General features: G+C 68.6%; 3 protein-coding genes across 3 annotated transcripts in view; 2 read left to right on the top strand and 1 right to left on the bottom strand.

The window, feature by feature from the left end:
• The window catches only part of COL5A3 (collagen type V alpha 3 chain), a 37519-nt gene extending 24066 nt beyond the window's left edge, over positions 1–13453 (bottom strand). Inside the window, 2 exon segments of the mRNA XM_054183449.1 lie at positions 10508–10619; positions 13355–13453. The gene's annotated coding sequence lies outside the window, so the exon portion shown is untranslated.
• Positions 7089–12001, top strand: RDH8 (retinol dehydrogenase 8). Its single transcript, XM_054183450.1, has 6 exons — positions 7089–7217; positions 10600–10761; positions 10871–11050; positions 11141–11234; positions 11323–11506; positions 11618–12001. Exons 1-6 carry the CDS (start codon positions 7112–7114, stop codon positions 11840–11842), a joined length of 951 nt encoding a protein of 316 aa, XP_054039425.1. The 5' UTR covers positions 7089–7111; the 3' UTR covers positions 11843–12001.
• Positions 13454–13674: 221 nt separating the features above from the next.
• PPAN (peter pan homolog) lies at positions 13675–19870 on the top strand. The gene is made up of 12 exons (XM_054183452.1): positions 13675–13746; positions 14570–14740; positions 14879–14980; positions 15266–15316; positions 15411–15581; positions 17781–17857; positions 17952–18059; positions 18142–18265; positions 18367–18445; positions 18535–18664; positions 18738–18895; positions 19090–19870. The coding sequence occupies exons 1-12, from the start codon at positions 13729–13731 to the stop codon at positions 19443–19445; spliced, it is 1545 nt and encodes a 514-aa protein (XP_054039427.1). The 5' UTR covers positions 13675–13728; the 3' UTR covers positions 19446–19870.
• Positions 19871–19901: the final 31 nt, after the last annotated feature.

Raw genomic sequence — 19901 nt, 5'->3', positions numbered from 1 at the left:
CACCCTTTTTCCGTAGGAATCAAGGGAGAGAGGGGTGCGGGGAGAGGGTTGGGGGGGCCTTCTCCTCTCCGTAGGGGTCCAGGCAGAAGGTGGGGGGGACCACCCTCTCTCGGGGGGGGCCACCCTCTCTCCATAGGGGTCCAGGGAGAGGGTCGGGGGGGGGGCACCCTCTCTCTTTAGGGATCCGGGGAGAGGGTTGGGGGGGGGGTCACCCTCTCTCTGTAGGGGTCCGGGGAGAGAGGGGGTCTGGATAGAGGGTCGGGGGGGGGCCACCCTCTCTCTGTAGGGGTCCAGGGAGAGAGGGGTCTGGATATAGGGTCAGGGGGGGCCTTCTCCTCTCTGTAGGGGTCCGGGGAGAGGGTCGGGGGGGGGCACCCTCTCTCTGTAGGGGTCCGAGGAGAGGGTTGGGGGGGGATCACCCTCTCTCCATAGGGGTCCGGGGAGAGAGGGGTCCAAGGAGAGGGTCGGGGGGGGCACCCTCTCTCTGTAGGGGTCCAGGGAGAGAGGGGTCCAGGGAGAGGGTCGGGGGGGGGCACCCTCTCTCTGTAGGGGTCCGGGGAGAGAGGGGTCCAGGGAGAGGGTCAGGGGGGGGCACCCTCTCTCCGTAGGGGTCCAGGGGAGAGAGGGGTCCAGGGAGAGGGTCGGGGGGGGGCCTTCTCCTCTCCGTAGGGGTCCAGGAGAGGGTCGGGGGGGCCACCCTCCCTCTGTAGGGGTCCGGGGAGAGGGTCGGGGGGAGCTGCTCTCTCTCCGGAGGCAGCCGGACCCCCATGCCGGGCTGCGGCGGGCGCGTGGAGGGTTAATCCAGGTGTGCAATGGCCGGGGGGGGGGGGGGGGGGGGGGAGGGGGCTGGGGGCCACGGCTGCAGCCACATCAGAGAGCACCCACCGGGGGCCCCCCACCCCGGGGCAGCACCCACCCTTTCTGCCGGAGAAGCTTGTCCGGACAGGCCAAGAAGGGGGATTCAAGGAGGTTGGGGGCGGGAGGGGAGGGATAATTCCTTCTGGGGCTCCACAAAGTAGTGTGTCCCCCCCCCCCCCCCCCCCAGCCTGGCTGGGACACCCCAAGTATGAGGCGGGGGGGGGCACGGCAGGGCTGGGGAACGGGCTGACCCCCAGCCGTCTCTCAGGCCCTCCTGACCCCCGGCACATGGGGCCGATTTCCTGCCGCTGCTCCCGGGGGAGAGCCGTCACCCCGGCCGGGGGACCCCCCCTCGGGGCTGGGAACCCCAGCCCCCCCCCCCCCCTCCGTGTCCCCCCCGGTTACAGGGTTGGTGGGTGGCCTTGGAGGGGCTGTATCGGCCAAGCCCCCTCCGGACGCCAGACCCGGGTGTGGGCGGCGTGGGGGTGTCGGAGGGGGGGACACGGGGGTGTGGGTGGCGTGGGGAGCCGGAGGGGGACAGAGGGACAGGGGGTGTGGGGGGGTCATGAAGCTGGGGGGGGACAGAGCAGTGTGGCAGGCTCGGGGAACTGGGGGGGACACGGGGGTGTGGGGGGCTCAGGAAGCTGGGGGGGGGACACAGGGATGTGGGCGGTGTGGGGGGCTCGGGGAGCTGGGGGGGACCCAGGGGTGGGGGGGGCTCGGGGAGCCGGGGGGGACACGGGGTTGTGGGGGGCTCAGGGAGCCGGGGGGGACGTGGAGATGTGGGTGGCGTGGGGGGGCTCGGGGAGGTGGGGGGGGACACAGGGGTGTGGGGGGGCTTGGGGAGCTGGGGGGACACAGGGATGTGGGGTGGTGTGGGGGGGCTCGGGGAGCTGGGGGGGACACAGGGGCATGGTGGGCTCGGGGAGATGGGGTGGGACACAGGGGTGGGGGGGGGCTTGGGGAGCTGGGGGGGGGACACAGGGATGTGGGTGGTGTGGGGGGCTTGGGGAGCCTGGGGGGGACACAGGGGCATGGTGGGCTCGGGGGAGCCGGGGGGGGGACACGGGGGTGTGGGGGGCTCGGGGAGCCGGGGGGGGAACCCCTGCCCCGGGGGGAGCACCCCTGTCCCACAAGGAGCACCCCCACGGCAGAGGGAGCCCCCCCCTCACGAAGGGACACAGGGGACCCCCCCCCCCCCCCCCAAGGGACCCACGGGGAGCACCCACGCCCCGGGCTGGGGGGGTCCCCGTCACCGGCTGTGCCGCCCCACGGGGGACCCCCAGAGCCCCATCCCGGCGTGTCCCCCCCAGGGGTGTCCCGACACCCCCCCCCCCCAGGGGACACCGTGGGCCCCCCCCCCCCCCCCGGGCCCTGTCCGTGGTGCTGAAGGCGGCGGGGCCCCCCCCCGGGGAGGGGGGGGGGACGACGACTCCCGGGCTGGGGGACGGGGGACACCCGCGTCCCCCCCGTCTCCACGGCGGGTCCACGGGGCTCACCCCGACGGTGCCCCCCCCCCGCCCCACACCTCCCCGCCGAGCCGGGGGTGGGGGGGCGAGCGGGGACACGGGTGGGCGTGGGGTGTCGTGTGTGTCCCCCCCCCCCCCCGCCTTTTACACCCGCCCCCCCCGCCCCCCCGGTGCGCGTTACCTGCCCTGGCCGGGGGCAGCCCCTGCAGCACGGCGAGGAGGGCGGCGAGGAGGGCGGCGGGGAGCGGGCGACTCTCCATGCCCGGTAGCCCGCAGCCCGCGGTTCGTAGCCCGCCCTGCCCCGCTCCAGGCTCGGCGGGGTTGCGGGGAGGGGACGGGAGGGGAGGGAAGGGGACGGGAGGGGACACGAGGACCGGCCCCCGGTAGCCCCCGCCTCCCGCCGGGCCCGGCCCACGGGCGGGCTCCGGGACCGACACCGGGGAGGCGGAGGTGGCGGGGGGGGGGGGGGGGGGGTTGTCCCGGCTGCGAGTTCCCACCGCCCCCCAACGGTGGAGGGAACCGGCGGCAGCCCCCAGGCCCCCGGAGGGGTTTAGGGGGGCAGAGCCCCCCAACCTGCTCCCAGCCCCACAGCAAAGGCGGCGGGTTTAGGGGTGCACAGCCCCCCAACCTGCTCCCAGCCCCACAGCAAAGGCGGCGGGTTTAGGGGCGCACAGCCCCCCAACCTGCTCCCAGCCCCACAGCAAAGGCGGCGGGTTTAGGGGCGCACAGCCCCCCAACCTGCTCCCAGCCCCACAGCAAAGGCGGCGGGTTTAGGGGCGCACAGCCCCCCAACCTGCTCCCAGCCCCACAGCAAAGGCGGCGGGTTTAGGGGCGCACAGCCCCCCAACCTGCTCCCAGCCCCACAGCAAAGGCGGCGGGTTTAGGGGTGCACAGCCCCCCAACCTGCTCCCAGCCCCACAGCAAAGGCGGCGGGTTTAGGGGTGCACAGCCCCCCAACCTGCTCCCAGCCCCACAGCAAAGGCGGCGGGTTTAGGGGTGCAGAGTCCCCCAACCTGCTCCCAGCCCCACAGCAAAGGCGGCGGGTTTAGGGGTGCACAGCCCCCCAACCTGCTCCCAGCCCCACGGCAAAGGCGGCGGGTTTAGGGGTGCAGAGCCCCCCAACCTGCTCCCAGCCCCACAACAAAGGCGGCGGGTTTAGGGGTGCACAGCCCCCCAACCTGCTCCCAGCCCCACAGCAAAGGCGGCGGGTTTAGGGGCGCACAGCCCCCCAACCTGCTCCCAGCCCCACAGCAAAGGCGGCGGGTTTAGGGGTGCACAGCCCCCCAACCTGCTCCCAGCTCTGCCTCGAGCTTTAGGGATGCACAGCCCCCCAACCTGCTCCCAGCCCCACAGCAAAGGCGGCGGGTTTAGGGGTGCACAGCCCCTGCCCCACTCCCAGCCCCACAGCAAAGGCGGCGGGTTTAGGGGTGCACAGCCCCCCAACCTGCTCCCAGCCCCACAGAAAAGGCAGCGGGTTTAGGGGTGCACAGCCCCTGCCCCACTCCCAGCCCCACAGCAAAGGCGGCGGGTTTAGGGGTGCACAGCCCCTGCCCCACTCCCAGCCCCACAGCAAAGGTGGCGGGTTTAGGGGTGCACAGCCCCCCAACCTGCTCCCAGCCCCACAGCAAAGGCGGCGGGTTTAGGGGTGCACAGCCCCCCAACCTGCTCCCAGCCCCACAGCAAAGGCAGCGGGTTTAGGGGTGCACAGCCCCCCAACCTGCTCCCAGCCCCACAGAAAAGGCAGCGGGTTTAGGGGTGCACAGCCCCTGCCCCACTCCCAGCCCCACAGCAAAGGCGGCGGGTTTAGGGGTGCACAGCCCCCCAACCTGCTCCCAGCCCCACAGCAAAGGCGGCGGGTTTAGGGGTGCAGAGCCCCCCAACCTGCTCCCAGCCCCACGGCAAAGGCGGCGGGTTTAGGGGCGCACAGCCCCCCAACCTGCTCCCAGCCCCACGGCAAAGGCGGCGGGTTTAGGGGCGCACAGCCCCCCAACCTGCTCCCAGCCCCACGGCAAAGGCGGCGGGTTTAGGGGCGCACAGCCCCCCAACCTGCTCCCAGCCCCACGGCAAAGGCGGCGGGTTTAGGGGGCGCACAGCCCCCCAACCTGCTCCCAGCCCCACGGCAAAGGCGGCGGGTTTAGGGGCGCACAGCCCCCCAACCTGCTCCCAGCCCCACGGCAAAGGCGGCGGGTTTAGGGGCGCACAGCCCCCCAACCTGCTCCCAGCCCCACGGCAAAGGCGGCGGGTTTAGGGGCGCACAGCCCCCCAACCTGCTCCCAGCCCCACGGCAAAGGCGGCGGGTTTAGGGGTGCACAGCCCCTGCCCCACTCCCAGCCCCACAGCAAAGGCGGCGGGTTTAGGGGTGCACAGCCCCCCAACCTGCTCCCAGCCCCACAGCAAAGGCGGCGGGTTTAGGGGTGCAGAGCCCCCCAACCTGCTCCCAGCCCCACGGCAAAGGCGGCGGGTTTAGGGGCGCAGAGCCCCCCAACCTGCTCCCAGCCCCACGGCAAAGGCGGCGGGTTTAGGGGCGCACAGCCCCCCAACCTGCTCCCAGCCCCACGGCAAAGGCGGCGGGTTTAGGGGCGCACAGCCCCCCAACCTGCTCCCAGCCCCACGGCAAAGGCGGCGGGTTTAGGGGCGCACAGCCCCCCAACCTGCTCCCAGCCCCACGGCAAAGGCGGCGGGTTTAGGGGCGCACAGCCCCCCAACCTGCTCCCAGCCCCACGGCAAAGGCGGCGGGTTTAGGGGCGCACAGCCCCCCAACCTGCTCCCAGCCCCACGGCAAAGGCGGCGGGTTTAGGGGCGCACAGCCCCCCAACCTGCTCCCAGCCCCACGGCAAAGGCGGCGGGTTTAGGGGCGCACAGCCCCCCAACCTGCTCCCAGCCCCACGGCAAAGGCGGCGGGTTTAGGGGCGCACAGCCCCCCAACCTGCTCCCAGCCCCACGGCAAAGGCGGCGGGTTTAGGGGCGCACAGCCCCCCAACCTGCTCCCAGCCCCACGGCAAAGGCGGCGGGTTTAGGGGCGCAGAGCCCCCCAACCTGCTCCCAGCCCCACGGCAAAGGCGGCGGGTTTAGGGGCGCAGAGCCCCCCAACCTGCTCCCAGCCCCACGGCAAAGGCGGCGGGTTTAGGGGCGCAGAGCCCCCCAACCTGCTCCCAGCCCCACGGCAAAGGCGGCGGGTTTAGGGGCGCAGAGCCCCCCAACCTGCTCCCAGCCCCACGGCAAAGGCGGCGGGTTTAGGGGCGCAGAGCCCCCCAACCTGCTCCCAGCCCCACGGCAAAGGCGGCGGGTTTAGGGGTGCAGAGCCCCCCAACCTGCTCCCAGCCCCACGGCAAAGACAGTGGATTTTGGGGTGCACGGCCCCCCATCCTGCTCCCAGCCCCACACCAAGGACGGCAAGTGTGAGGGTTCAGAGCCCCCCGCCTTGCTCCTAGCCCCACAGCGAGGTTTAAGGGTGCAGAGCCCCCCACCTCACTCCCAGCCCCACAGAAAAGATGGCAGGTTTTGGGGTGCACAGCCCCAAACCCCACTCCCAGCCCCACAGCGAGGACAGCACCTTTTGGGTGCCATCCCCACCCCAAGGCTGGCCATTTTTGGAGCGCCCAACCCCACAGCGAGGCTGGGGGGCTCGGGGGGGGGCCCCCCCACCCCACGGCGCAGCTGCCGCTCGGCCGGGCTGACCCCCCGGGGCCCGGCTGGCCGCAGTCGCCCCATTGCCTCATCGCCTGAGTCACGGCTCCGTTCCCCCCACACCCCCCCACCCCCCCGGGTTTTCCAGTTCCCAGCAAATATTTACCCTCGTCTCTGCAGTAACGAGCCCCCGCAGACACCCCTGGCCCCCCAAACCCAGCCCCACACCCCCCGCCCCGGGCAATGGGGGCAATGCAGCCCCCTCCCCAACCCACAGCCACCCTGTCCCAGCTCCCCCAGGGACCCCCATGACAGGTCCCCAATGGGCCCAGGGTGGCTATGGGGCCACCAGCTTGTCCCCATCCCACGTGCCCTCCTGGGGGGGTTCCCCAAGGGTCGCCGAGGTGGGGCAGGGGAGGGTGCCACAGCCCGGGGGTCCCCAGGGGTTGCCATGGTGGGGCAGGGGAGGGGGCCACGGCCCAGGGGTCCCCAGGGGTCGCCATGGTGGGGCAGGAGGTGGGTCACGGCCTGGGGGACCCAAGGGTTGCCGTGGTGGGGCAGGGGAGGGGGTCACGGCCTGGGGGTCCCTGAGGGCTGCCGTGGTGGGGCAGGGGAGGGGGCCACGGCCCAGGGGACCCCCATGCCCAAGGGTGGCTGTGGTGGGGCAGGGGAGGGGGCCATGGCCCAGGGGTCCCCAAAGCTGCCGTGGTGGGGCAGGAGGTGGGTCACAGCCTGGGGGACCCAAGGGTCGTTGTGGTGGGGCAGGGGAGGGGGGCCACGGCCCAGGGGACCCCCATGCCCAAGGGTGGCTGTGGTGGGGCAGGGGAGGGGGCCATGGCCCAGGGGTCCCCAAAGCTGCCGTGGTGGGGCAGGAGGTGGGTCACAGCCTGGGGGTTCCCAAGGGTTGTTGTGGTGGGGCAGGGGAGGGGGGCCACGGCCCAGGGGACCCCCATGCCCAAGGGTGGCTGTGGTGGGGCAGGGGAGGGGGTCGTGGCCCGGGGATCCCCAAGGTCACCGTGGTGTGGCAGGGGAGGGGGTCACGGCCCAGGGGCCACCCGTGCCCTCCCCAGGGCTGCCCCTGCAGAGGTTAATCCTGCTCCCACGTGACGCCGGGTCCTGATCTCATAAGCGCCTTTGGACCCGGGGCCGGGGCAGCCATGGCCACCCTGGTGCCCCGCACCGTCCTCGTCACCGGCTGCTCCTCCGGCATCGGCCTGGCCCTCGCCGTCAGGTTGGCGCAGGACCCCCAGCAGCGCTACCAGGGTGAGGAGCCGGGGGGGGACCCTTCCGCCCTGGCCCAGGCCCCACACCTGCCCCGGCGAGGAGGGGCCGGGAGCCCCGCGGGATGGGGAGGGTTTGGGGTCCCACCGCGCCGGGCTCCCCCCCAGCCCTGCAACCTCTTTCTCCTTGAAATCCCGTGGCCCCGACCTCGCAGACCCCCCCCCCACCCCGGCCCCGGCTCAGCGCACCCGGGGGTCCCCGTGCCCCCCACCCCCCGCCCTGCCAGGCGGAGCGGAGCTGGGGACGTGGGGCAGCCCCCCAGGGACACGGATGGCAGGGACGGCTGTGGGCGCACACGCGTGTAACTGGGGCCGGCAGCACGCTCCCACCGGGGTGGAAACACACACACACGCGTGTGGTCCCTGCACGCCGTCCCTGTGCCACCCGCTGTCACACACACGCGTGTGGTCCCTGCGCGCCATCCCTGTGCCACTCGCTGTCACACACACGCGTGTGTGGTCCCTGCGCGCCATCCCTGTGCCACTCGCTGTCACACACACGCGTGTGGTCCCTCCATGCCATCCCTGTGCCACTCACTGTCACACACACGCGTGTGGTCCCTGCGCGCCGTCCCTGTGCCACCCGCTGTCACACACACGCGTGTGGTCCCTCCATGCCATCCCTGTGCCACTCGCTGTCACACACACACGCGTGTGTGGTCCCTCCATGCCATCCCTGTGCCACTCGCTGTCACACACACGCGTGTGTGGTCCCTGCGCGCCGTCCCTGTGCCACTCACTGTCACACACACACGCGTGTGGTCCCTGCGCGCCGTCCCTGTGCCACCCGCTGTCACACACACGCGTGTGGTCCCTCCATGCCATCCCTGTGCCACCCGCTGTCACACACACGCGTGTGGTCCCTGCACGCCGTCCCTGCGCCACTCGCTGTCACACACACGCGTGTGTGGTCCCTGCGCACCATCCCTGCGCCACTCGCTGTCACACACACACGCGTGTGGCCCCTGCGCACCGTCCCTGTGCCACTCGCTGTCACACACACGCGTGTGGTCCCTCCATGCCGTCCCTGTGCCACTTGCTGTCACACACACGCGTGTGGTCCCTGCACGTCGTCCCTGCGCCACTCGCTGTCACACACACACGCGTGTGGTCCCTCCATGCCGTCCCTGTGCCACTTGCTGTCACACACACACGCGTGTGGTCCCTGCGCGCCGTCCCTGCGCCACTCACTGTCACACACACGCGTGTGGTCCCTCCATGCCATCCCTGTGCCACCCGCTGTCACACACACACGCGTGTGGTCCCTGCGCGCCGTCCCTGTGCCACTCGCTGTCACACACACACGCGTGTGGTCCCTGCATGCCATCCCTGTGCCACTTGCTGTCACACACACGCGTGTGGTCCCTGCGCACCGTCCCTGTGCCACTCGCTGTCACACACACGCGTGTGTGGTCCCTCCATGCCATCCCTGTGCCACTCGCTGTCACACACACATGCGTGTGGTCCCTGCACACCGTCCCTGTGCCACTCGCTGTCACACACACACGCGTGTGTGGTCCCTCCATGCCATCCCTGTGCCACTCGCTGTCACACACACATGCGTGTGGTCCCTCCATGCCATCCCTGTGCCACTCGCTGTCACACACACATGCGTGTGGTCCCTGCACACCGTCCCTGTGCCACTCACTGTCACACACACACGCGTGTGGTCCCTGTGCACCGTCCCTGTGCCACTCGCTGTCACACACACACGCGTGTGGTCCCTCCATGCCATCCCTGTGCCACTCGCTGTCACACACACACGCGTGTGGTCCCTCCATGCCATCCCTGTGCCACTCGCTGTCACACACACGCGTGTGTGGTCCCTGCGCACCATCCCTGTGCCACTCGCTGTCACACACACGCGTGTGTGGTCCCTCCATGCCGTCCCTGCGCCACTCGCTGTCACACACACGTGTGTGGTCCCTGTGTGCTGTCCCTGCGCCACTCGCTGTCACACACACACGCGTGTGGTCCCTGCGCGCCATCCCTGTGCCACCCGCTGTCACACACACGCGTGTGGTTCCTGCCCGCCGTCCCTGTGCCACTCGCTGTCACACACACGCATGTGTGGTCCCTCCATGCCATCCCTGTGCCACTCGCTGTCACACACACGCGTGTGGTCCCTGCGCACCGTCCCTGTGCCACTCACTGTCACACACACACGCGTGTGGTCCCTGCGCACCGTCCCTGCGCCACTCGCTGTCACACACACACGTGTGTGGTCCCTGCGCACCGTCCCTGTGCCACTCGCTGTCACACACACGCGTGTGGTCCCTGCGCACCGTCCCTGTGCCACTCACTGTCACACACACACGTGTGTGGTCCCTGCGCACCGTCCCTGCGCCACTCACTGTCACACACACACGCGTGTGGTCCCTCCATGCCATCCCTGTGCCACCCGCTGTCACACACACACGCGTGTGGTCCCTGTGTGCCGTCCCTGAGCCACTCACTGTCACACACACACGTGTGGTCCCTCCATGCCATCCCTGTGCCACTCGCTGTCACACACACACGCGTGTGGTTCCTGCGCACCGTCCCTCTGCCACTCGCTGTCACACACACGCGTGTGTGGTCCCTGCGCGCCATCCCTGTGCCACTCGCTGTCACACACACACGCGTGTGGTCCCTGCGCGCCGTCCCTCTGCCACTCGCTGTCACACACACGCGTGTGTGGTCCCTGCGCGCCATCCCTGTGCCACTCGCTGTCACACACACACGCGTGTGGTCCCTGCGCGCCGTCCCTCTGCCACTCGCTGTCACACACACACGCGTGTGGTCCCTGCGCGCCGTCCCTGTGCCACCCGCTGTCACACACACGCGTGTGTGGTCCCTGCGCGCCGTCCCTGCGCCACTCACTGTCACACACACACGCGTGTGGTCCCTGCGCGCCGTCCCTGCGCCACTCACTGTCACACACACACGCGTGTGGTCCCTCCATGCCATCCCTGTGCCACCCGCTGTCACACACACACGCGTGTGGTCCCTGTGTGCCGTCCCTGCGCCACTCGCTGTCACACAGACACACGCGTGTGGTCCCTGCACGTCGTCCCTGCGCCACTCGCTGTCACACACACGCGTGTGTGGTCCCTGCGCACCGTCCCTGTGCCACTCGCTGTCACACACACACGCGTGTGGTCCCTGTGTGCCGTCCCTGAGCCACTCACTGTCACACACGCGTGCATGTGTCCCCCCGCAAAACTCCGCTGCCCCACCACCGATCCCGCGCCAGGGATTAGTCCCGGGATGGGGGATTAAAGGCCGCCTTACCCAAGCAGCTTAGGGAACGCGGGCTCGGCTTGACCCTTCGACCCCGGCTAGCATCTGGGGTCCCCCTGACTGGGGCTGGGGGCTCCCCGCAGTCATCGCCACCATGCGGGACCTGCGGAAGAAGGAGAAATTGGAAGAGGCGGCGGGAGCGGCGCTGGGAAAGACGCTGAGCATCCAACGCCTGGACGTCTGCAGCGACAGCTCGGTGGCGGAGTGCATGGCGAGCATCCCCGGGGGCCGCGTGGACGTGCTGGGTGAGCGGGGAGCTGGGTGAGCGGGGTGCTGGGTTGAGGGGGGGACGGAGGGGCCGCGCTAGGGGCCGGGGGGGTCTCTGAGCACCCCCCGCCCCGGGTCGTGTCGCAGTGAATAACGCCGGCGTGGGGCACGTGGGGCCCGTGGAGAGTATCAGCGTGGAGGAGATGAAGCGCATCTTCGAGACCAACTTCTTCGGGGCCGTGAGGATGATCAAGGCCGTCCTCCCCGACATGAAGCGACGGCAGAGCGGTCACATCGTGGTCATCAGCAGCGTCATGGGGCTGCAGGGTGAGGCCCAGGTTGGGGGGGGCGCCCCGATGTGTGTGTGGGGGACCCCACTGTGCGACTCCAGGGGGCTCAGCCCCTCTTCGCCCACAGGGATCGTCTTCAACGACGTCTACGCCGCCTCCAAGTTCGCCGTGGAGGGATTTTGCGAGAGCCTGGCCGTGCAGCTGCTGCAGTTCAACGTCTTGTGAGTGTGAGGGGATGCGGGGCCGGGGCGGGGGGTGTCCAAGGGTGGCTCTGGACCCCCACCCCGAGCACCCACCCCGGCCCCGCAGCGTCTCCATGGTGGAACCGGGCCCCGTGAACACGGATTTTGAGCTGAAGCTGATGGAGGAAGTTTCACGCTCCGAATTTCCCGGCACCGACCCGGCTACTGTGCGGTATTTCAAGGACGTCTACCTGCCGGCTTCCCACGAGATCTTCACCACGCTGGGGCAGAGCCCCGCCGCCGTGGCCGAGGTGTGTGGGGCTGGGAGGAATTGGCTTTTTGGGGGGAGCGGCGGGGGGGGGACCGTTCCTGGCCCCCACGCCGGCTCTGAGCCTCCCGTTCCGCCCCGTCTCCGCTCGCAGGCCATCGTGAACGTGATCGGAGCCAGGCGCCCGGCTTTCCGCACCCAAACCAACCGCCTCTACACGCCCTTGGTGGCCCTCAAGTACGCGGATCCCTCGGGGGACCTCTCCGTGAGGACCTACTACCGCCTGCTCTTCGACTACGGCACCCTCTTCCACCTCAGCATGGGCGCCCTGCGGTGCCTCACCTGCGGCTGCTTCCGCCGGAGGGTCACCCCGGTCTGAGCCGGGGGCACCCCAAGGTTGCAGGGGAGGGGGCGGGCTCCGTCCCTGGACGGTGGGGAAGGGGGCTACGGCTGCGGCTCTGTGCCCCCCCCACCCCCCGCCCCGGCATCGCCCGCGGCGGGACGCACGGGTGGCACCGGCTGAACGCGGTCCCCCGGGGTGTCAGAAGCAGAGATGGGGGGGCACTCCCAGCAGGATGAGGTCCCAGTGGGGCTGAGCCCTTCCCTGGAGGGGGGGAAGAGCCTTGGGGGGAGCCGGGGAGGGGGTTTGGGGAGCCTTGGGGGGCTTTGGGGAACCTTAAGGGCTGGGGAGCCTGAGGGGCTTTGGGGAATATGGAGGGGTGGGGAACCTGGGGGGGCGTTCTGGGGGTGTTGGGGAGCCTGGGGAGCGGGGCTGGGGGGGCTCTGAAGAGCCCGAAGCAGTGCTTGGGGGTACCTGGGGGGGTCTCTGGGGGATCTGGGGAGCCCAGAGGGGGGCTCTGGGGGACCCGAGGGGTCTCTGGGGGACCTGAGGAGCCAGGAGGGGGGCTCTGCGGGGGTCTGGCGGGGACCTCTGGGGGACCTGGGGAGCCCAGAGAGGGGCTCTGGGGGACCTGGGGGGGGCTCTGGGGACCTGGGGAGCCTGCAGGGGGGGGCTCTGGGCGGGCTCTTGGGGACCTGAGGGGTTTCTGAGGATCCTGGGGGGCTCAGAGGGGGGCTCTGGGGGACCTGGAGGGTCTCTGGAGGACTTGGGGAGCCCAGACAGGGGCTCTGGGGGACCCAAGGGGTCTCTGGGGCATCTGGAGAGCCCAGAAAGGGTCTCTGGGGGACCTGGAGGGGCTCTGGGGGACTTGGGGAGCCCGCAGAGGGGTCTCTGGGAGACCTAAGGAGCCCGGAGGGGGTCTCCGGGGGACCTGAGGGGTCTCTGAGGGACGCCCTCTCTGAGGGACCCCCCTGAGCCCCAGAGAGGGGCTCTGGGGGGGGCTCTGGGGGACCTGGAGGGTCTCTGAGGGACCTGGGGAGCCCAAACAGTGTCTCTGGGGGCTCAGGGGGGGGTCTCTGAGGGACCTGGGGAGCAGAGACAGTGGCTCTGGGGGCTCAGGGGGGGTCTCTGAGGGACCTGGGGAGCACAGACAGTGGCTCTGGGGGCTCAGGGGGGGTCTCTGAGGGACCTGGGGAGCAGAGACAGTGTCTCTGGGGGCTCAGGGGGGGTCTCTGAGGGACCTGGGGAGCAGAGACAGTGTCTCTGGGGGCTCTAGGGGGTCTCTGAGGGACCTGGGGAGCACAGACAGTGGCTCTGGGGGCTCAGGGGGGGTCTCTGAGGGACCTGGGGAGCACAGACAGTGGCTCTGGGGGCTCAGGGGGGGTCTCTGAGGGACCTGGGGAGCACAGACAGTGGCTCTGGGGGCTCTGGGCGACCTGGGGAGCCCGGAGGGTGGCTCTGGGGGTGATGATGAGCCGCGGGGCGGGGGGTTCTGGGGGTCTGCAGTAAAGTCTGTGACTTCGCCCCCCACAGCCGCCCCCTCGCACTGACCTTCGCGCCGGCGGCGAGACGGGACAGCGGGGCCGGGGGTTCGCCGGGCCGGGATGGGGTGGGATGGGATGGGATGGGTGAGGCGGCCCCGGCCCCTCAGGCCTCGCCCTCCCTGCTATGGCGGGAGCAGGGACGGTCGGGCCGGGCCGGGCCGGGCCGGGGGGGTCCCCGCGGTGCTGCGGGGCCGGGCCGGGGGGGGGTTGGCGGGACCGGGTTGGTGGGAAGAGGCCGCGGAACCATGGCAACGGCGGGCGGAACGCGGGGCGCAGCTGGCAGGGACCGGCCGGAAGTGGCGCTCCGGAAGTAGCCGGAGGGGAAGGGAGGGTGCGCGCCGGAAGTGGCCGTGGCCGCATGGTGGCGGCGGCGGCGGCAAGATGGGGCGGCCGAGCAAAGTACGGGGCCGGGGGGGGGGAGCCAGGACACGGCGGGAGCGAAACGGGCCTCCTCGGGGCGGGGGGTCGAGGACACTGGGGGAGGCGAGCGGGAGTCGCGGCGGGCCTAGACATCCCGGGGATCGGGCCCTACCGGCGCTCTGGAGGGGCAGGGGGCCCGGCTGTACCGAGGATCGGGGGGATGGGGCCCTCTTGAGGGGCAGGAAGGGACGGGAGGCGCCCAACTGTACCGGAGATGGGGGGCGTGGGCCCTCCCGGGGGGCTGGAGGGGACGGGGGGCCCCGGCTGTACGGGGGATCGGGCCCTCCCGGGGGTCTGGAGGGGATGGAGGGGGGGCGGCTGTACCGGGGATCGGGTGCGTGGGCCCTCCCGGGGGGCTGGAGGGAACGGGAGACCTGGCTGTACCGAGGATCGGGCCCTCCCAGGGGGGAAAAGAGGGGACAGGGGGCCCGGCTGTACCGGGCATTGGGGTCTAGGGCCTTCCCGGGGGTGAAAGGAAGGGACAAGGAGCCCGGTTGTCCCGGGGATCGGGCCCTCCCAGGGGGCAGGAAGGGATGGGGGGCTCGGTTGTCCCAGGGATTGGGGGATCAGACCCTCCCAGGGGGGAAAAGAGGGGATGGGGGGCCCGGCTGTACCAGGGCTTGGGGTCTAGGGCCTTTCCGGGGGTAAAAAGAAGGGACGAGGGGCCCGGCTGTACCGGGGATCAGGCCCTCCTGAGGGACAGGAGAGGATGAGGACGGGGTTGCTCCCCCTCCTCCCCACCGAGGACCACCCGGTCCCCGGCCCTGACTGTGTGTTTCCCCACCACCACCACCCCCGGTAGAGCAAGAACCAGAAGACGGAGCGGGCGGCGGCGCTGCACCAGGCCCAGCAGGAATACAGCGCCGTCCCCCACTCCTTCGTCTTCAACCGCGGCCGCGTCGGCAAGAACGTGCGGCAGCTGATCGCCGACGTCAGGAAGGTGATGGAGCCCTACACCGCCAGAGCCCTCAAGGTGAGCTCGGGGGACGATCCTCTGCCTCGTGGGGGGCGGGAAATCCTGCCCCCTCCCCAGGCTGACGCGGAGCCCTCGCAGCCGGGAGGTGGTTTGGAACATGGGGGTCTCAAGGGCTTGGCCATTTTTGTGCTGCAGGTGCGGAAAAACAACTCCCTGAAGGATTTTGTCGCTGTGGCTGGGCCCCTGGGGGTGACGCATTTCTTGGTCTTCAGCAAATCATCCTCCAGCATCAATTTTGTGAGTAGCACAAACCCCCCCACCACCACCCCCAGGCTCCTGGGGTTTGGGGGTCCCCCTCCGCAGCGACTGTGCTCCCCTATGGGGCGCCAGCACCTTTTTTGGGGGAGGGTTTCCACCCCGTTTGCAGACGCAGAGGATGACAAAATCCCACTGAGTTTGCGCTGTGATTCTATCCAAAGTAAACGCACTGATGCGTCTCCGCCGGGGCCGGGGCTGGGGGGTTCCGTCCCGGCACCGGTGGCTTCCCCCGGCATTGAGCACCGTTTCTCTCCCCCTCCCCAGAAGCTTTTCCGGCTGCCCGGTGGCCCGACGCTGACGTTCAAGGTGACGCAGGTGGGTGATGGAAAGAGCCCCCCCTTCCCCACCGGCGTGAAGGGCAGCGTCTCGGCCCCTCCTCATCCTCCTGCGTGTGTCCCCCCCTCTCTAGTACTCGCTGATCAAGGACGTGGTGTCGTCCCTCAAGCGGCACCGCATGCACGAGCAGCAGTTTACCCACCACCCGCTGCTGGTCCTCAGCAATTTCGGTCTCCAGCAGATCCAGGTCAAGCTGATGGCCAGCATGTTCCAAAACATGTTCCCTTCCATCAACGTCCACAGGGTAGGTGAGGTTGGGGGGGGGGGGGGGGGATGGGGATGTCCCCACGCTGCCGGGGGGAGGCTCAGCACCCACCTCCTGTGCTCACAGAATGGTTCGGGTTGGAAGGGACCTTAAAGCCCCCCCAGTGCCACCCCCTGCCCTGGGCAGGGCCACCTCCCACCAGCCCAGGTCGCTCCAAGCCCCGGCCAATCTGGCCTTGGACCCCTCCAGGGATGGGGCGGCCACAGCTTCTCTGGGCAACCTGGGCCAGGGCTCACCCCCCTCACAGCCAAGAATTTCTTCCCCAGATCTCATCTAAATTTCCGTCTTTCAGTTTAAACCCATTCCCCCTCGTCCCACGGCTCCCCTCCCTGATCCAGAGTCCCTTCCCGGCTTTCCCAGAGCCCCTTTAGGGACTGGAAGGGGCTCCAAGGTCTCCCCGGAGCCTTCTCTTCTCCAGGCTGAACCCCCCCAGCTCAGCCCGGCCCCACAGCAGAGGGGCTCCAGCCCTCCCAGCGTCTCCGGGGCCTCCTCCGGCCCCGCTCCCATGGCTCCGTGTCCTTCTTGTGCTGAGGACTCCAGAGCTGGATGCAGTACTCCTGGTGGGGTATCACCAGAGGGGTAGAATCACCTCCCTCACCCTGCTGGCCACGCTTCTTTTGATGCAGCCCAGGTTGCCGGTGGCTTTCTGGGCTGCCAGCGCACGTTGCCAGCTCGCGTTGAGCTTCTCCCCCACCAGCACCCCCAAGTCCTTCTCCTCAGGGCTGCTCTCCAGCCATTCTCCGCCCAACCTGGATTTGTGCCTGGGATTGCCATCAGCCAGGTGCAGGACCTTGCGCTTGGCCTCATTGAACTTCATGAGGTTGGCGGGGTCCAGCCTGTCCAGATCCCTCTGGATGGCATCCCTTCCCTCCAGCGTGTCGATGGCGCCGCGCAGCTTGGTGTCGTCGGCAAAGTTGGTGAGGGGGTGCCCTCAATCCCACTGTCCGTGTCTCCGACAAAGATGTTAAACGGCACCGATCCCAGCACTGAGCCCCGAGGAACGCCGCTCCTCGCTGGTTTCCAGGTGGACATCGAGCCGTTGACCGCAACCCTTTTGAGTGCGGCCAGCCAGCCAGTTCCTTATCCTTACCAAATCCACGCTTTTCCAATTTAGAGACCAGGATGTCGTGCGGGACAGCATCAAAACGCTTTGCGTCAGTCCAGGTGGATGATGTCGGTTGCTCTCCCCTTGTCTACCAACGCTGTGGCAACATCGCAGAAGGCCACCAAATTTGTCAGGCGCGATTTGCCTTTGGGGAAGCCGTGTTGGCTGTCACCAGTCACCTCCTTATTTTCCACGTGCCTTAGCATGAGTTTCCAGGAGGATCTGCTCCATGATCTTGCCGGGCACGGAGGTGAGACTGACTGGCCTGTAGTTCCCTGGGTCATCCTTTTTTCCCAGTTTTGAAAAACAGGGGTCATGTTTCCCCTTTTCCAGTCATCGGGAACTTCACCGGACTGCCACGACTTTTCAAACCCTGCTCCTCGGGGTTCAATTCTGTTCAACATATTGATCGACGATCTGGATGCGGGCATTGAATTCCCAAGTGGGAGGTGCTTGTCGACTCCCTTGAGTGACTTTGCAGAAGGATCTGGATAAATCGGAGCACTGGGCTATGATTAACGGGACGAAGTTTAATTTAACAAGTCCAAATGCCGGATTCCACGCAGGACGGACGGAGTAATGCTGGGCACGGGGATGAACTGGGAGAGAAGCGGCTGGAGAAGGAGCCCTGCAGGAAGGGATCTGGGGGTGCTGGACACGTGGGAATGGTTCAAAGCTGCACCTGGGGAGGTTCAGACTGGATTTTAGGAAGCGTTTCTTTACTGAGAGGTTGGAAGAGCCTTCCTGGAGAGGTGGTCGATGCCCCAGGCCTGGCAGGGTTTGAGAAGCGTTTGGATAATGCCCTTAAAAACACGCTTTAACTTTCGGTCAGCCCTGAATTGGTCAGACAGTCGGACTAGGTGATCGTTGTAGGGCCCTTCCGACTGAAATCTAATCTTTTCCCTCTCCTCTTCCCTCTCTTCTCCTTCCCTTCCCTCTCCTCTTCCTTTCTCCTCTCCCCTCTCCTTCCCTTCCCTCCTCCCCTCTCCTCTTCCCTCTCCTTCCCTTCTCCTCTCCCCTTCCCTTCCCTTCCCTCTCCTATTCCCACCCCTCTCCTCTTCCTTCTTCCACAGGTCAACCTCAACAACATCAAGAGGTGTTTGCTCATCAGCTACGACGCAGAGACGCAGCTCCTCGATTTCAGGCATTAGTGAGTGTCGTGCCCCTGATTCTGGGGGGGGGGGGGGGAACACCCTGCGCCCCGTGTCCCAGCACTGACCTCTTCCTCCTCCTCCTCCTCACAGCAGCCTGAAGGTCGTGCCCGTGGGCATGAACAAAGCCGTGAAGAAGCTGCTGCAGGAGAAGTTCCCCAACATGAGCCGCCTGGAAGACATCAGCGAGCTGCTGGTGAAGTGTGTGGGGGGCATCAAGGGGGACAAGAGTCCCACAGGTGCCTTCCGGCCTGTCCCCAAACGCGTTCCTGTCCCTTGGCAGGGACATAAACCTGTCGGAGAGCGAGGCCGAGCAAGACGGGACCCACAACGTCCTAGAGCTGCCGCAGGCGTACGCCGGCCGAGGCAACATGAAAGCGCAGCAGAGCGCCGTGCGCCTCACCGAGGTGGGTGCCAGCGGTGACGCCGCGGTTGCCATCGCCCCGGGGATGCCATCGAGCCTGACCTGGGCTCTCCGCACCCCCACCCCCACCCCCCATTCCTGCAGATCGGCCCCCGCATGACTCTGCAGCTCATCAAGGTGGAGGAGGGCCTGGCGCAGGGCAACGTCCTCTACCACGGCTTCAGTAAGTGCCGCAAAACACCGTCTCCGGTAAAGGTGCCGACGCGGGGGCTCCGACCGCGGCATCTCACCCCTTTCCCCGTGTGTTTTAAGTCCACAAAACGGAGGCGGAGGTGAAGGAGATCCTGGCGCGGAAGGAGGCGAAGCTGCAGCTGAAGGCGGAGCGGCGGCAGAAGCAGGAGGCGGATGTGGAACGCAAGCGGCGGCAGCGGGAGGCTCACAGGTGAGGGCAGGGGCCGGCAGCGGCGGAATCCGGCACCGATCCGGCAGAGGGTGACACGATGGTGGCACCGCAGGGAGAAGAGCCTGGTGGGGATTCGGAGGAAACGGCAGCAGGACGGTGACAGTGACGCCGAGGATCCCGGGGCGCCGGAGCAGCAGGATGCGGGCGAGCAGTCGGAGGAGAGCGATGCCGAGTATTACCGGCAGGAGGTGGGCGAGGAGCCGGACAAAGGTGAGTCTGGAGGGGACCGAGCCTCCGCTGTCCCCTCCTCCTGCTGATAGTGGCTGATGATGCAAAAAACCTTGAGTTCTCCATGATCTCGGTTCAAAGTAAACGCACTGACACATCCATCAGCCGCAACGGCGTCCCCCCCGTCCCCCCTTTTTCGCTCAACAGCCCTTTTTTTGTGTCTATCTCCCCCCAAGATCTGTTCCCCGACCGCACCAAGAGGAAGCGAAGCTCCTCGGGCCCTGCCCCGCTACGGAAGCGACGACGGCAAAGCCAAGCAGAGCATCCCGCCGCCCCCAACCCTCGCCCCACAGCACCGGGGAAGCAGCGGAAGGGAGAAGCGGCACCAAGGGATTCGCGGCACCGTGGCAAGGCCAAGCACGGGGCGGGCGGCCGAAAGCTACACCGAGGAACTGAGCACCCAGGCCGGCAAGGGGCCCATCCCAGCTCCGGTCGTGCCCCCTCCAGGCCGAAGGGGCAAAGAGGGAAGCTGCTGACAAAGGGGAAGATGATTTTCCGGCGGCCTGGACGTGCCAAGAAGGGAAAACGCTGAGGCACCAGCTGCCAGCCACGCGCCAAGACTGTGGGGGGGAAGAGGAAATGGCCCCCCCCCTCCGCCCCCTGCCCCGTTCCTGTGTAATACACTGCTTGGAACCACCGCCCGTGGCTGCGCTGGGTTTGGGGGGACCAAATGCGGGGTCCTGCCCCTGGATTGGGGCAAGCCCCGGTATCAACAGGGGCTGGGGGATGAAGGGCTGGAGAGCAGCACTGAGGAGAAGGACTTGGGGGTGTTGGTGGGGGAAAAACTCAACGGGAGCCGGCAACGTGTGCTGGTAGCCCAGAAAGCCACCGGCAACCTGGGCTGCATCCCCAGCAGGGCGAGGGGGGGGATTCTGCCCCTCTGCTCCGCTCTGGGGAGACCCCCCTGCGGCACTGCCTCCAGCTCTGGGGCCATGGGAAGGATGCGGAGCTGTGGGAGCGGGGCCGGAGGAGGCCCCGGAGATGCTGG

Source organism: Rissa tridactyla, chromosome 25, assembly GCF_028500815.1.
Source record: "Rissa tridactyla isolate bRisTri1 chromosome 25, bRisTri1.patW.cur.20221130, whole genome shotgun sequence".
NCBI lineage: Eukaryota > Metazoa > Chordata > Aves > Charadriiformes > Laridae > Rissa > Rissa tridactyla.
The sequence above is the reverse complement of the archived record's forward strand: the minus strand, read 5'-3'. Positions and strand labels throughout refer to the sequence as shown.